The sequence below is a fragment of the Talpa occidentalis genome, unplaced genomic scaffold (assembly GCF_014898055.3).
Source record: "Talpa occidentalis isolate TD23 unplaced genomic scaffold, MPIMG_talOcc4v2.1 talOcc4.16, whole genome shotgun sequence".
Taxonomy (NCBI): domain Eukaryota; kingdom Metazoa; phylum Chordata; class Mammalia; order Eulipotyphla; family Talpidae; genus Talpa; species Talpa occidentalis.
Window position 1 is genome coordinate 12767109 of NW_023601653.1, and position 16342 is coordinate 12783450.

The 16342-nt window shown below is 36.5% G+C and overlaps 2 protein-coding genes across 6 annotated transcripts in view; one reads left to right on the forward strand and one right to left on the reverse strand.

The window, feature by feature from the left end:
- PARPBP (PARP1 binding protein) overlaps positions 1–2653 on the reverse strand; it is a 43641-nt gene extending 40988 nt beyond the window's left edge. The window contains exon 1 of one of the 4 annotated variants that reach the window (XM_037513768.1): positions 2556–2653. Coding sequence is in view for 1 of the 4 variants with exons in the window: in XM_037513770.2 (XP_037369667.2) it covers positions 1039–1094 (56 nt within the window). In the remaining 3 variants the exon portion in view is untranslated. Of the gene's footprint in view, positions 1–1038; positions 1095–2555 lie in introns of those variants that run through there. The other 3 variants (XM_037513767.2, XM_037513769.2, XM_037513770.2) reach the window with 3 other exon arrangements.
- Positions 2654–2741: 88 nt separating this feature from the next.
- NUP37 (nucleoporin 37) overlaps positions 2742–16342 on the forward strand; it is a 32942-nt gene continuing 19341 nt past the window's right edge. The window contains exons 1-6 of one of the 2 annotated variants that reach the window (XM_037513772.2): positions 2742–2778; positions 3394–3413; positions 3952–4172; positions 11826–11950; positions 13927–13999; positions 15173–15267. In XM_037513772.2, the coding sequence (XP_037369669.1) occupies positions 4017–4172; positions 11826–11950; positions 13927–13999; positions 15173–15267 (449 nt within the window). In that variant the 5' untranslated portion in view covers positions 2742–2778; positions 3394–3413; positions 3952–4016. The remainder of the gene's footprint in view (positions 2779–3393; positions 3414–3951; positions 4173–11825; positions 11951–13926; positions 14000–15172; positions 15268–16342) is intronic. The other variant, XM_037513773.2, reaches the window with a different exon arrangement.

The following is a 16342-nucleotide window of genomic DNA, read 5'->3' on the forward strand; positions in this document are numbered from 1 at the left end:
TATAGCTATGAGTATATATTATGAATATCGGCTGAGTTCCCTTAGAAAATCATCCAACGCTGGGTAGTCTTGGCCTTGCAGTATTAGCTCTTACCCTCTTGAGGTTCTCCAACTGCCACCTAAAAAAGGCCAAGCTTGCCTGCTGAAGGGGAATATGATCTGAGCCACTCCTGTTGACAATATGAACTCACAGATGTGTGAGTGAAGCTATATTAGACTACCTAGTCCCAACCAACCTTTCATATGAACTACAGCCATGTGATGAGCCAAGGCAAGACCAGCAGAACTACCTAGCTGAGTCCAGCCCAAACTGCTGATACTCAGAATCATAAGCAAATAAATAGCTGTTTTAAAGTTACTATATTTTGGGGATGGTCTGTTATACACCAATAGATAACTAATGCACTACTTAATATTTAGGAGTTTCCTTGATACCAGGTGCTTTTCAAAAGCTTAATATTTAATACCTCATTCAACCTTCCCAATAGCCTGCATAGAGGGTCTATTATCATCCTTACTTTCCATCTGAAGAAAGAGGCACTGCATGTCACAATGCTAGTAACCTAACAGGCCTAAACCCATGGTGCCTCATTTCATCAGTTGTGTTCTTCAATAACTACATCTCCTGGTGCAAAGGACTTTCAAAATAATTTAACGTAGTTCCAATGTTTGACATACCCAGGATTACACAAGGCTCTCAAGTTCTTTTTCTGAATTTACAGACATGACTGCTATAAGTTTTTCTTCTTACTTTCTTTTAAGTATCCCAGTCTCCAACATATGCAAAGGTCATTATTTTATTTTCGCTATTTTATTATACATGTTACATTTGCTTATTCTGTTATCTGTTGTTCTATTTTCATGTGCCACAAACAGAATCCCAGAGGTTTACTACATACTTGGTGTGTAGTAATGTTAATTTATAGATACAATTAATGATACAATTTAAAGATACAGGTAGAAGATTATAAATTAAAATATCTGCAAAAATGTAAATCCTTATAAGCAGCTAAGTCATAGTTCTTTCCAAAACATTACCTTGATCTCTTCGGAGAAAAAAAGTGAGGAAGTAAAGCTTCAGTGATATGATCCATCTACCTGAAATAACTCTTTAGTAGTAAATTATTTACTGGTACTATTTAAATCTATAATGACTTCAAATTGCTGAAAATAAAGACTAATCTGGAATTAGACTGTTCAGAATCCTGGCTCCACCAGTTACTAGCTGTGAGATCTAGGCCAAGTTATTTCACCTCTCCCTGTCTCAGCTCCCTTGAACTGAAAATGAAAATAATAATAGTTTCTATCTTACAGTTTTGTAAAAAGTAAATGACATAAATACATGTTACATTTTTAGAACAGTGTTTGACACATATAAAAGCCAACAGTCTCACCTAGGGCTCAACACACTTTTTGGAAACAGCCAAAAAGAAAATAGTTGAGGACTGCGGGGCCCTGAGGCTTATCACAACTTCTCAACTAGACACTGCGGTGTGAAAATGACCACAGACAATACACAGACACCTAGCATAGCCAGGCTCCAACAAACCTTTATGAAAACTGAAATTTGAATGTCATGCAATTATCACATATCCCCAAATACTATTCTTCCTTTCCTTTAAACCATTTAAACATGTAAAGTCCATGCTGCACTAAAACAGGCAGCAGCTTTGCCAACCCTGGTCCAGTCTCAGTTCTTCCTGTAGCTAGCTGACTGCTAGAGCCTAGGCAATGAACTTCACACCTCACTGCCTAAGGAAGAGGCATGGTCACCAAGCAATCAGGAATACCTTCCAGGAGTCCTGAGGAGTCTGTGAAACAAAGCATCTGCAAGCACTCTGAATACCAGGCTGCACCACAGAAAAACAGTCGGGGAAAGCTGCAACGCAGCGATAATAAACACTTGTTTGCAAAAACTGAATTTCAAAAGGCACTGGAGTAAAAACAGCGAAGTGAAAAACTGTCACTGGGGAGACAGCATGAGTTAATTAAAAATATTACATTTTTTAATCAGACAGGCCAGGGCTCACGACTGTCTGTCATTCAGTATTTAAAACTTCGGGTGAGCAAAATGTCTTTATTTGCAAAACGGGGAGATGATGTCCAGCCTCAAAACATCATGAGACATTAGTAAGACACGAAAATAACCCACCCAGTGCCAGGCACTTCGTAAGAGCCCAATAAAAACACAGCCCTCCTTGCTGTTATCATGTCAGGTCGCAGGTCCTAGGTATTCCTTGCAAAGACCTAACAGGGAGAGGGCGAACACTGCGGGCTTGGGATTGCATGTTGGGGACTAGAACCCTGGTTTCCTGCCAAACTGCTGACTCTAAGTAGGCCTCTGTGGGTCTCAGCCTCCCCGTCTGCAGGTTCCTCGGGCCCTTCCAGCTCCAACCATCACCAGCTCCAGGGCACCCAGTTCGACACCCACCGGCTCCAGCGCGAAGCCCCTGCACAAGTAACATCCCAGAGGGCCCCATGGGGCTTGGCTTTCGCCAAATAATCCTCCCGGGCCGCGACCTGTGAAAGGCGAGCGAGGAAGAGGCAAGACTGACCTGGCCGGGGACGGAGGCCGCGAGCGCGCCCTCGACTGCACAAGGGACCTGCCCGCCGTAGAGGCGCCTCGGCGGTCATTGTGACCAATTCCAGTTCAAATATCGCGGGAGAGCCCGGGAGCCAATGGCCGCGGCCGCCCTCTGACCCGGAAGCAGAAGCGCCGGCGCCGCGGCGGCCCCCGCGGACGTCTGCTCACTTCCGGCTGCTTCCTGGCGCCCTCCGGTGCGTACTGCGCGGGAGCCCGGGGCTGGAGCAGCTCCACTGCCGGCTGCCCTGCGCTCCCAGCCACTCCCCGGGGGTGCCTCCCTTTCCAGGACCGAACCCCCACCCCCTCGTCCCTCTGATCTTGGGCTGGGGAGGGGGAGAAGGGTCTGGCGGGACTTGGCAGCCCGGGGTGCAGGCGTCGGGGCTCTTGGCTGGGACTTGTCTTGCTCTCACCCTCCTCTGCTGTCCAGTTTAAGAGGGGCGCGCCCAGCCAGCCGCTGTGCAGTGGGACCCCGAGGATGTGATCTCGAGACTGGCTGCCACTTGGCTGAGCAGTAGGGCGCCTGATGTTCTGACCTTGAATCTTTGGTACTTCTTACACCAATCTGCCTCCGAGGGCATCTCACCTGCTGTCCACCCTGAAATGGCCACTCCCGATGTCCACTCCTGTTACTAGTTTATAAACGCCCTGAGCTGGCCCTCCTCTGGTTCTCAGTAAATACTTATCAAGTACTTGAGGTGTTTGTTACCAAGCCCAAATGTTTGCAGGACAACTCCCGCATCCAATTTAGGGGAGGGGAAACAACCCTCTTTAGAATCCTTAAATCTTACCTGGGAATGCTGCTTCCACAGTTCACTCCAGGCCAACACAGGTTAGTCGAAGTTTTGTGCTTGGTCTTATAATTTTCATGTCATATACAGCACTCCTTCTGACTTGTAACATTCTTCTCTAACTCTACGGTCTCCAACACAGTATAGTCTTTAAAATTCTGGCTTGTCTTAGGAACTGGGCACACTAGTTAACCTCCTAAACTCTCAATTTCTTCTTCTATAGAATGAGCATCATAGGAAGTACCTCCCTCTTACGTTTATGCAAGTATGAAGTGTAATAATGTTAGTAAATAATGTTTAACATGACACCTACAAATAGTGCTCTGTAAATGTTAGCTATCACTAATTTTTTATGAATACACTTGTTATTAAAGTCATTACATCTTCAAGTACTATATCTTTTAGATAATCTGATGGAATTTTATGATGATTTATTCTACAGGTATCATTCACAAGATATTTAAATAACTAAATTTTATTTTGAACTGTCTGCCAGCTGCAATACCATGACCTTATTTTGATTCATTTACTGAAAGTGACTAACACTGATATTTTCTGTGTCTGTGCTGTAATCCACAGTTTCGTGATCTTGTCCAGTAGAAGGCTGCTTTATTTTTACAACTGCTCAAGTTCTGACATACAAGATGAAGCACAATGCTGCAGGAAATGCTGCCTACACTGTGGATTGTGAAGATTATGTGCATGTGGTAGAATTTAATCCCTTTGAGAGTGGGGATTCAGGAAACCTAATTGCGTATGGTGGCAATAACTACGTGGTCGTTGGCATGTGTACATTTCAGGTCAGTGTACAAAACTGCAGTGAAGGACTGAAAGACAAAGTGTTTCACTAATAAGAAAGCTTACATAGTAGGTTGAGTTGGAATGTAAAATAAATTTTATAAAGAACTACAGGGAAAGATATTTCCCTGTTGAAATTTGTGCAAACATTAAATAGGTAGTGAAAAGGAATAAAATAAGACATCTCTTTTGTCTCATGATTCGTAATGAAATATTCTGGTAATTGAAGGTTATAATTAACTGACTACTGGTCTGTACAAGGAAAACCCCATTTAACTGACATCTAATTAATAACTTAATCCAATTTCTCTACCTTCCTCCTCCAGATTTAATAGCTGTCACAATATTGTGCTTTCCTAGTAGTATGTTTTTTATATATATAAAGCATATATTAGAGAATATGAAGTATGGGATCATACTAATTGAGCAAGAAGGTTAGCATACTCATTAAGATAAACTGGAGCCAAAATGTCTAGTTTTTTTACACCTGGCCAGCTTTGCTTCTTTACAAATGACCTAAAGCAAGTACTTACCCTCTCTTCTCTAAAATGAGGAAAATAATACTTCATAGGTTTTTGTGAAAATATAATGAGTTAGTACATGTAAAATTTCTGGAAAGCCTTTGACACGTCATAATACATATACATGTTTTAACTGTCAATGATTTGGTCAGTGGTGACACTCAGGCATAGCCCCACATTTATTCACCATAATAGATTGCTTTGTGGTGAACATACACCATGTTTTCTTACAGGAAAGCTGGTTCTACTTGTTAGGCAGATTTTGAACAATGACAGTTCAACCCTAAAAAAATCTCTGGTGAATTTCTTGTTTACCAGAATGTTATTCTTTCTCAAATTAAGGTTAATCTTTGTGGTAATAGGGCAATGACCAGTTTTCAATGATTTAAATTATCACTAGAGTGATAGAAGCATAATATTATTTCCACTTTTATTCAACAAGCAGTATAGTATATCTTAGTGTTTTAACATAAATGCAACTTAGCATTTTACAAGGCAATAGTATATAAAATTATTACAAAATTAGATTGCATTCATATTTATCGTAAGGGGAAGGTATGAATTAAAGGCTTCACTTTGCTGGTGTAAGAGCACTTACATTATTCCATATTGTCTCTTAGGATTGAGGCAGAATTTCTAGCTTTTACGCCAAATATGACCCTCAGACTGACTTCAGCTAGAATACCAGGTTAGGATCATATTAAAAAAAAAATCATATGATTGAAAGAAATAACATGAAACACTTGAAAAAGATTGATGGTAAACCTTTCTTCTACTGTAGGCTACTAAGCTACAAAAGAATAAAGCAGCCCCCTACAGATAAAACTAACTTTTTACATCATTATTTTTAAAATTAATAGCTGTGAAAATGGAATTGCATTAAAAATAAAATACACTTTAGGTCTAGCTTATGGTCAGCTAAAAAACGCTGAGGGAAAAATCAGCAAGGGAGAAAAAATAGGGGAAAAGGCAGAAATGGTTGATGGCAGAGAAAAAAAGAAAAAAAAAATACCAAAAGCATATGTATTGCTCCATTATAATTTGTGGTCATGCACTGTCCTGCTGATGCCCAGACATATGAGACTCATGGGTAGCTCTTATGCCTAAATTATCTAAGGCAAGAATTGGACTTTTATTAATTTGCCAAGTAATAAGCACAAATTTTACTCTGTGCCAAATATTGGCGATACACTTAGCCTACACTGGCCCTGTCCTCATGGATTTTCTGTTCTCCTTTAAAGAAGTTCATGGATTTGTATGACTAGTATATGTAAAAACGAGAGCTAGATCCCATTCTTTTAATATTTTACATTGAAGCTAAAATCTTTTACAACGCTGTATATGATTTAGAGGCATAGGATTATACTCTTCAGGTGTGTTACCACATACATCCTCCACCCAGGTATCTAAAGTCCTCCACCGTAGTCCATTATGCCCCTACCCACTTTGCTAATCCTTCCCCCCCAATTCTATAGTCACATTTCTAGGGTTTGTTACTGGTTTGGTTTTATGTCACCTTTTGTTTTATTTCTCTATATTCCATATATGAGTGATACCACCCAGTGTTTATCGTTCTCCTTCTGACTTACTCTGCTTAGCATTTATTCTCTCCAGTCCCATCCATGTTGTCACAGATGGCAAGAGTTCATCTTTTCTTATAGCTGAGTATTATTCCATCATTTATATACATCCTACATCTTCCTAATCCATTTGTCTGTCTTTGGACACTTAGTTAGTTTCCATAATTTGACGATTGTAAATAGTGGTGCGATGAACAGAGGAGTGCATATATCCCTTCAAATTTGTGTTTTTGTGTTCTGTAGGTACATACCTAGCAGTGGAGGTGCTGGGTCATATGGTAGATCTATTTTTAATATTTTGAGAAACTCCATACTGTCTTCCTTAGAGACTGTACCAGTCTACATTCCCACCACAGTCCAAGGGTTCCTTTAAATCCTTGTGTCTGGTCTTTTGCTATGGGCCATTCCCACAAATGTGAGATGGTGTCTCATGGTGGTTTTGATTTGCATTTCCCCAATGATAAGTGGTATGGCACTTTATCATGTGCCTTTGCCCACCTGTATGTATGTCTTCTTTGGAGTGGTACCTATTCAATCCTTTTGCCCATTTTTTGATTGGGTTGTTTCTTTTCTTTTTGTTGAGTTGTATGAGCTCTTAGTAGATTTTTTTATATCAGCCCCTTGTAGATGTATGTTGTGCAAATATTTTCTCCCATTCAGCAGAGTTTCTTTTCATTATAGTGATGGTTCCTTTTATTTTGCAGAAGCTTTGTAGTTTGATATAGTCCGAATTGTTTATATCCTCTTTTGTTTCTTTTGCTGTGGAAGACAAATACACAGAGACATCACTGAAGCCCATGTTATGAAGTATTTTGCCTATGTTTTCTTCTATGTGTTTTATGGTTTCTGGTCTTACATCCAAATCTTATCTAATTAAACACTGTTTAACATTGTTCAGATTCTATCATGTTAGAATCTTCAAGGTCCATAGCGCCCAATTTTGTGCTTCTCTCTTCGCTTGAAAGGAACCTAAATAAAGGTAACTTAAATGGAAAGATTTCCACATTACTATGAGAAAGGCAATCCTTATTCTAAGATTGTTAGTAAAATGCTGTCAATAAAGTGAATTTGAATTTCAACAAAGCATTTTTCAGAATTTCATGGTTTTTAATATGATAGAAATAGGAGTTAAATACTATTATTAATTGGTGTCCTGTATCTGACAAATATTAGGTGCAGACCACTTAATATTTAACCTTTCTATTATTATATATTATATATATAGAGGACAAAGGGAGTATGAAAGTTTCTAAATCAATTCGAAAGGCCATCAATAATTAATTGAGGTCTCTGCTGAGACTTGGATGAGAGCACTTAATTTGGGTAAGCACATTCTTATATAGAATGTGAAACCAAGGATATTTAATGCTTTAGGTGAGAGGCTTCATTTAACAAACATTTATTGAGTGCTTGTACGCCAGACTGCTGAGCCAAATATCATTTAATAGATTGGATTAACGGGCCAGGTTGAACAAGCTAAAATTTAATAGGATTAATGGGTCGGGTTGAACAAGCTAAAATTGAATAAAGAATAAAGATGTGTGTAAAGTCATAAAATGACGGACTGCTAGAGCTAGAAAGGAAAATTTTGACTTAGGGTTTTTAGTCACCTGGATGTTCACCATAAACAGTGATTAAAGTGCCAAAGGAAACTAATTCAATGTTGTCCAGTAGAATTACGATGTGAACCATAAATATAAATTTAAATAGTATAGTAACCACATTATGAAAAATAAAATGCAGATAAAATAAATTTTCATAATACATTTTACCTAGCATATCCAAAATATTTTATATACTAACATTTTGAAATCTATATAGTCTACAATTATAAAATGTATATCTCATGTTAAATCAGCCACATTTCAAGTGCTTAATAGCCCCATGTGGCTAGTTGCTACAATATTGGATAGCATAGCCCTATAGCCTCCTCTGTAAATTGACAGTAACATTTACTTTAGTTCTTAATGGTATATTGTGATTCAAAAGAGAATGTTTTGGAAGACAGATTTCACAGTGGTATTAAAATATTTAAATCTGTCATGGTGAAGAGGGTTTTAGACTTAAAATGTTAAATGGATTTTATGTTATTTGTATTTCTCTTTGATTAGAGCTGTTGACTTATGGTATTTTAAGACTGATGCTGAATCTGCTTCTTTGAGTGTGTTCACCTAAGGAAATCAGCTATGGGCAGATATTTGCCATTACTACTCTATTCACTCTGTGTACTTTCAGAGAGCACAGTTTTGAGCAATTAATAAAATTTACATGGAAACAGATGTTGGTTTAATGTTGAGGAGAGCTCTTCTAATAATTAGAGCTACCCCAAAATTGAATGCACTCCCCCAGTAAATAGCTAGTTCCCTCACACTGAAAGTGTTTAGAGAAAGAGTTGTGCAAAATAGCCTAGTAGAGATTTAAGCATTAGTTGAAAGAAGTGGACTAGGTAAAGTTTATAGTCTCATCTAAGTGAAATTCTGTATTTGTTCTTGGCGGGTGTAGCGGGAGGGCCTGCCAGTTTCAAACACTTAGAATAGCCCTTTCATCAACCTGGTTTTGTCCCAACCTCAAATATGCTGGAACCTTGGATAATCACTTGTGTTAGAGCAAGTTTTCCAAAGTATCTTAATTTCCTGCCTATACAATATTGCCTACACCTCAAAATAAACCCAAAATAGCATTCATCTCTGCCTATACCACACACACCCTGGCCTTTTAGTTGGCTCAATAACAGACATTGGTGCCAGGGAAAAATAGGTTTCACTGGTAATACATAAAGCTCAGGCGATATAGTACCTGGGATTTCTTTAACTCCACAACCACCCAATACATACTTTGGATCACAGATTGTCCAAGACTTAATTGTCAATGCTATTGTTAAGTAGCAAAATAACATATTTTGATGATAAAAACTTTATAATTAGAAGGTTGATTTGTCAAGTGTGGAAAATAGATGAAATCAGCTGTGATTAGGCTCCTAAACTTAATTTTAAATTGCCTAGTGATTGCTTCCTTGGCATATCTGACTGCTAGCTATATAGGTATATGCACAAATTAGGAAGTAATAAAAATTCACAGATTTTTTTTCCTTTATAATGCATTTTTATTTCTTTTTTTTTTCATTTGTGGAAAACCATTTTACTGTTACTTCTTAAATTCACCTAAAATTTAAAAAGTATTTTCAAGGGGTATCTGAATTATATAGGGAAAGATAAGTGTAATATGTCTGAAATGACTGCTAGGATCCCAAAGGCTAACCTAGAAAAATCAACATATGTGCTGGAATTCAACTTAAGTACACGTTATAAACCTTTGCATTTATTGTCCAAGTGACTAGAATTCTTAAAACAGCCTTCCAATCATTCCTACTTATATAGACACATATATTCTATTAAATATCAAGTTTCATCTTCTCTGGACTATATCCCTCACAATATTTTGTAGTCCTACAGATTTTTATTAAAAAAACTACTCAATAAAGAAGATTCCTTGAGCAAATTTGTCATGAAAAATTTTGCTTTATTCTCTGGACCCAGCTATAGTATTGATTTAAATAACAAAATGATGGTTTATTGTAAAAAAATCACCGTATTTCAAGCTTATAAAATATATTTTAAAATAAGTATTTTGACTACATAATAAATAGTAATAATAAAATAATTCCTTGTATACCTATTACCTATCTTCAGAAATGGAACTTTAACAATCTCTTTGAAGCCCTCCTTTACCACTGTCTCTTCAAATGTTGGCTCTTTCCCCATTCTCTGTTTGTTCCTTGCCAACCCAAATTAGACATATGGTGGAATCTGTCACTGAAGACCTCTTAACATTTCCTTTTGTCTTCTCTCTGTTACTTTCTGGGTCATTTTTTTGAATCTGCCTTCCAGCTGCTCTAAGTACTAGTTGTTTTTTCCTGTTAATGCTATCCTCACCTAAAAGTTTTGTTCTTTTTTCAAAATCTGCCTCGTGATTAATTTTGGTACTCACTTGTTGTTTACTCATATTTTTCTATTTGTTACTTCTCAAAAATATACCTTTTGTATATAGTTTTGTTTATCTGATGTCATTGCAGGTTTGATTCTTCTGTTTGATACTTTTTTTCATATGTAGGAGTGAATGCAAGATCATACTTGATTAAACAATATCTGTGGGAACTTTTTGAGACCTGGATAGTAGTTGTTCATCTAAACAGAATTTGCCTTTGTCAAGTGCATATAGCCACTACCAGTGTACAACCATTTTGAAATAAGTTGTCTTTTTCTGGAAGATAAAGTCAAAGTGTATTCAAGCCCCAAACTTATATTAGGACCAACTAAAGGTTGAAGTTTTCCAAAAGTGACTTCTGTTTTGTGGTCTTCACCCATGAAGGTGTTTTGCCAGGAAGTTTTAGTTTGGGGGTATTGGTTTTTTTTTTCTGCCCCTTTATGATCCTGGTTCTATACAGAGGTTTCTGACATCCTTCCTTATACAGGCACTAAGTTTTACCTTCTGTCTCTTGCCAACTTAAACTGTTAGTTATTGGGTATGCACAAATGCCCTTCCGATAGCTGCTTGCCTCAGTGCTGAGTTGCTTATCTGGGTTTAAATTTTTTGCTTTATTTTTGTAGTGAAAGAACTTTTTAGGCTATTATTCATATTGCCAGACATAGATGACCTTTTCATTTGTTTTTCTCATCTTCCCACAAGGATAAAATGAAATCATTTTAGTGATAGTGGACTAGGTAAATAAGCTCACTTTATTAAGCATCTTACCCAGAATCAAATATCAAAAAAACTAAATTAACCGGATTGTTACTTCCATATTCATTATTCATAAGCTGTAATGGTATCAATGAACAATTTATAACATCTTATACATGTGTTATGCTGTATTTAATACTATGTGAAAATCATCAGTACTCATAACTGAGGTCTCAAGTGTCTTGTACAAAATCAAAACTTCAAGTTCAGTTTATTTTTTTATATTGTCAGTTGATAAACTGTGTTTGTTGATTCATTAAAATATTCTGATTCTTAGAATATTCATTTTCATTGGTTTTGTTGTGAAATATGTTTCTATTTGAAATAAAGTGTCTCCTAAGATAACATAGAGCATGTTTACTGTTGGCTTTTAGTTTCCTTAAAGAATTATTTTTTGAGGGCCTCCCCTGGTGGCACAGCAGTAGAGCTCTGGGTTGCAAAGATGCCTGCAGCCTCTGCAGCACCGGTTCAATCCCTGCCCGCCAGCGAGGGTCCCACACTGCGCAACAGACCTCTCCTGCCGCGCCCGCTGCTCCCCTCAGCAGTGCATTTCGTCAGTCTGCCTGTTCCATTCCCTACTCTGGCTCTGGTGAATTCTCTCACCCTCCCGCGCTTCTGACTGTACCCAGTGCTTATATAAATGAATAAATAAATAAATCTTTAAAAAAAAAAAAGATTTTTTGAGACTTGGACAGCTTTTGAATATTTTTGTTTTTGTTCTGCTTTTGGCCTTCTTGAAAGAATACACATGGCTTACAGAATATTACATTGTTTGTTCTAATAAGTTACTAAAACATCATCTTTCTATGCTTAGGAGGAAGAAGCAGACATTGATGGAATTCAGTATAAAACACTACGAACGTTTCATCATGGAGTCAGGGTCGATGGTATAGCTTGGAGCCCAGAGACTAGACTGGATTCATTGCCTCCAGTAATCAAGTAAGCTTAAAATTGTTAAATGCTGGATTTGCTTATGTGTTTTATATTAATCTGAAGCCTTTGATCATAGTGATGTTTTTCCTCCATTTCCATTTTTACCCCCAAATCCAGAGAGTAGATATTTTAACATTGGTTACTATTTTATAATTTAGGTTTATTGTCTGGATTTGTCAGTTAAATATGCAACTATAGCAGATACCTTAACTGTGTGTTTGAGCCTAACTACAAAGTTCTTTACCTGAGATTTGCCTGAATCATTTGAAGTCCTCATAGATTCATTGAATTTACCACTTTTTGAAAGTATCATTCTATTAAAATGTATTTGCTTGAGTCGTTAATATACCTTACTGTCCCATGGATAGGCCAATTTCATTTCTTCATGTTTAACAGTACATAAAATTGTAGTTCTGCTCCTTGGACTTCAACTTTTATGAAATCATTTGAAAGAATGTTTGCTTTTTCTTTTTTTTTACTTAAGGGATAATTTTTCATACTATGAAATTCTTATCTCTTAAGAAAACAGTTTGATTTGTGTTGACAAATGCGTACATTCGTATAACCTGCACACCGGTACTGCATAACATTTCTGCCACCCTAAGCAATTCTTTGTGCATCTTCCCAGTCAGCCACTGTGCTTCATCCCCTATAGAAGCAGTCATTAGTTCAATTTCTATTACCAGAAATTAGTTTTGCCTATTGTAGAACTTTAGGTACATGGAATTATACAGCATGTAATTTTTGTTTTACTTAATGTACTCTCTTAAAATGAGAGTACAAATTTCCATGGTGGTTCTACCATTTTGTATACCCACCAAAATTTAATAAATAACCTATTCTCCATTTTTTTATTATCAGGCTCTAACTTTAGCTGTTCCAATGATACTACGATGACATTTCTGTTTCCTAAGGAATCTTTGCCTACGATATTGTTATGAATTCTGTGTTTGCTTTTAGATGCTTTTACAAATATTAGCTAACTGAATTTCGAATGATCTACACAACTCTTGTCAACAGACATATGTCATTTTCAATATCTAGTTTGTTGTTAATATCCTCTTATATTAAAATGAAGTGTTCAAAGAATCTGGAGCTAAACAAAGTCAGACTCTCTGTAGTTGCCAGCAGATTTTGAAAGCTGTAGAAGTTGTTTTCTTCCTCTGGTTTTGCTTGGCATCTTTTTTCCTGTCCTCTAATGAAAATGCTGTATTATTTTATATTTTTTGTTGTTGCATTTTGATAAGTTACCTCAGTCATTTCTGGAACTATATAAATATAAATAATAAATTCAAAACATTAACCTGCCATTAGTTTTAAACGCAGTATTTTTACAGTAAGCTGACAGTACAATTTTGTTACTTTCAGATAAATTATATATTTTTATTTTAGGTTAAAAATAATGTATTGCTTAGATTTTTTTAATACAAACATTGAACTACTTTTCAATAGTTACATAAAATTACATCAAGGTGTCTTAAATGTTAATACAAACAATGCCCCAGCTTCTAGTAGATGTATTCCAGCTTTTATAGGTGTAACAAGATTATCTTCTTTCTTCTAACTTTATTTACAGGAATAGAAAAAAAATAAAAAGGCCTATAGATGACTAGAGAAGGTAAAGACTCAAGTAGATGTATAAAATATTGATAATATCTATTATTAACCTCACTAAACTGAACATGCTTTTTAGAATCCATCGTTTTCTACTTTCAAGAAAAAGTTGAAAATTAAATTTATGTTGTGACTTGTAATAAAATTTTACCCTTTTATTGTTGAAAAGACAAATGTAAAATATACTAGTTCTTGTGTCTTTTGGGGAAAAAAAAAAAAAGATGACCATACAATATTTTTTACAACAGAACACATTTCCTTTCCCATCCCCAAAAGAATATTACAGCTTTTTGACTGAGGGGAGGGAGAACTTTTATTTACAGAATCTAAAAATGAGTAGTATTTTTTTGTTTGCTTTTTGCTTCTAGATTTTGTACTTCAGCAGCTGATATGAAAATTAGATTATTTACTTCAGATCTTCAGGATAAAAATGAATACAAGGTATGTTTGACAAGTTTACTTACAAATTTTTATTTTAAAATATTTTTTGCTTGTGTAATTGAATTTATCCTGATTTGCTATGACTTTTCACTGTCATCTTCATGTGATTTAGAGCCTCAATTGCACCATTTTGGGCTATAGTGACCAGGTTCTTTGTAAGAATTGCAGATTTTAAATCTGGTATCATTTGTTAAAACAGTAGGTAAACACAGCAAGTGAAGGGCATTAGAAATTCACAGTTGGGTATATTAGAACTATAAGAGACATGAACACATACAGGGAAAGAGTTAAACTTCAGAGCACATGATCAGTACAGCGAAGTGAAAGGCATGATTACAAAGTGGCTAAGAACACAGACACAGCACCAGACCACTGGGTCTAGTCACATTGAGCAAGTGAATAAAAACTTTAGAAGGTGAAGTCCATACTCAGTATTCATTACATACTGGCGAGTGTGCAGGTATGAGTTAAAAAGTTGAGGGTTTTTCTAAATTCCTGCTACGAGTGAGACCATCCAGTATTTTTCTTTTTCTTTCTGGCTTATTTCACTGAGCATAATCCCTTTAGAAAACCTAAATAAGGAACCAGGAAAAAGACTAATTATAATAAAGTAAAAATCAAAATCAACAAGCAACTATAACCAGAGACTCAATACTGGGGTGGGGGGGGGCGGGGAATAGGATGAAAACAAGGGGGTGGGAATTGTATGGGGACTATAACCATGACGAAAATGCATACATTGTGCAAAAATGAAAAATGATGTAAAAAATATATAAAATAAAAAAATTTTTTTTTAAAAAGTTGAGGGATACCTGTGTTTCAGTGCCCCTAGACAGTTCTTCTAGGTTTAATTTTTATTTAAGCTTTTTGTAACAAGTGAGGAAGGAGGTGATATAAGGACAGGTACAGTAAAAAAGCATGTGTTTTTATAAGAAATAAATACTAGAAAAGAAAGATCAAGCTAATAGCAGTGTGTTGAATGATCAGCTTCTATCCAAGATAAACCTTCCAGAAAAGTAGGTGTATAAATCACGCATTAAAAATAGCAGATTGCTTTAGACATTTATAGAAAAGTGTGCAGTAAAAGCTTTTAAGGCAGTGAAGTAAAAATATTAGATAGGGATATTGTAGATTTTTTCCTTGGGTTCTTACTAACTTTTCCTTTTATGTCAGGTTTTAGAAGGCCATTCAGATTTCATTAATGGTTTGGTGTTTGAGCCCAAAGAAGGCCAAGAAATTGCAAGTGTTAGTGATGATCATACCTGCAGGTATGTTGGTTATGTTACAAACACATGTTTGAATTTTCATCTAATTTTAATCAGTATTGCATTCTAAAAATTGGAGAAAATATAACTACTATATAAACACCACAAAATGTTGTAAAAGATGCATACTACTTTCTGTAAGTGTTTCTCAAAGCAGGTGAATTGAGTTCTCATCCCATTTAATGTAAGCTTCCCTTGCTGACACATGGGTCCCTCTCTGCCTCTTTTTTTTTAATATATTTTTTTAAAGATTTATTTATTTGTTTATGTAAGCACAGGGTACAGTCAGAAGCGCAGGAGGGTGAGAGAATTCACCAGAGCCAGAGCAGGGAGCAGAGCAGGCAGAAGGACCGAAGTACACTGCTGAGGGAAGCAGCTGGTGGCAGGAGAAGTCTGCGCGCCATGTGGGACCCTCCCCAGTGGCCGGGGAGCAGCTGGGAATTGAACCCGCACTGCAGAGGCTGCGGGCAGCTTCGCAACCCAGTGCTCAACCGCTGCGCTCCAGGGAGGCCCCGCCTCTCTGCCTCTTATTTTAGATTTGTACATTAATGAGATCTAAATATGTCTTAATTCAAATCCTCCAATATTGGGCACAATTAATAGGACAGTAAAAGGTGATTGCTATATTTCAAAGTCATTTCACACTTCCTGTCTGATAAGTTAGTGTTCAATAATGAACTACAAGTCTCATTTCCTAAAGGGAAATACAGTGTTTTGACAAATTCAGGTCTCTAATTTTTTTTTTTAGATATAAACATTTCAATATTATAGTCTCCCACCCTAGCCCCTAGTTTGAAATGGAGAAGGTATCTGTAACATTTTAATAGTGTATAAAGCTGGCAGTAACACAAAGAACAAGATGAAGAGCAAGAGTAGAAGATGGAAATAAGCTAAGACGTAAGGAGTATGACAAGGGAACTGGTCGTTAGAGCAGTGCCAACTGCTTCATTTCCTTTAACACTTCTGCTATTTAGTTATAATGTTTGATAAGGTTATGTCAAAATCATTAATATTTATAAACATTTGTATACACTTAAAATTTTTAAATGTATTATTATTCTTTATGTACTACCTTTTA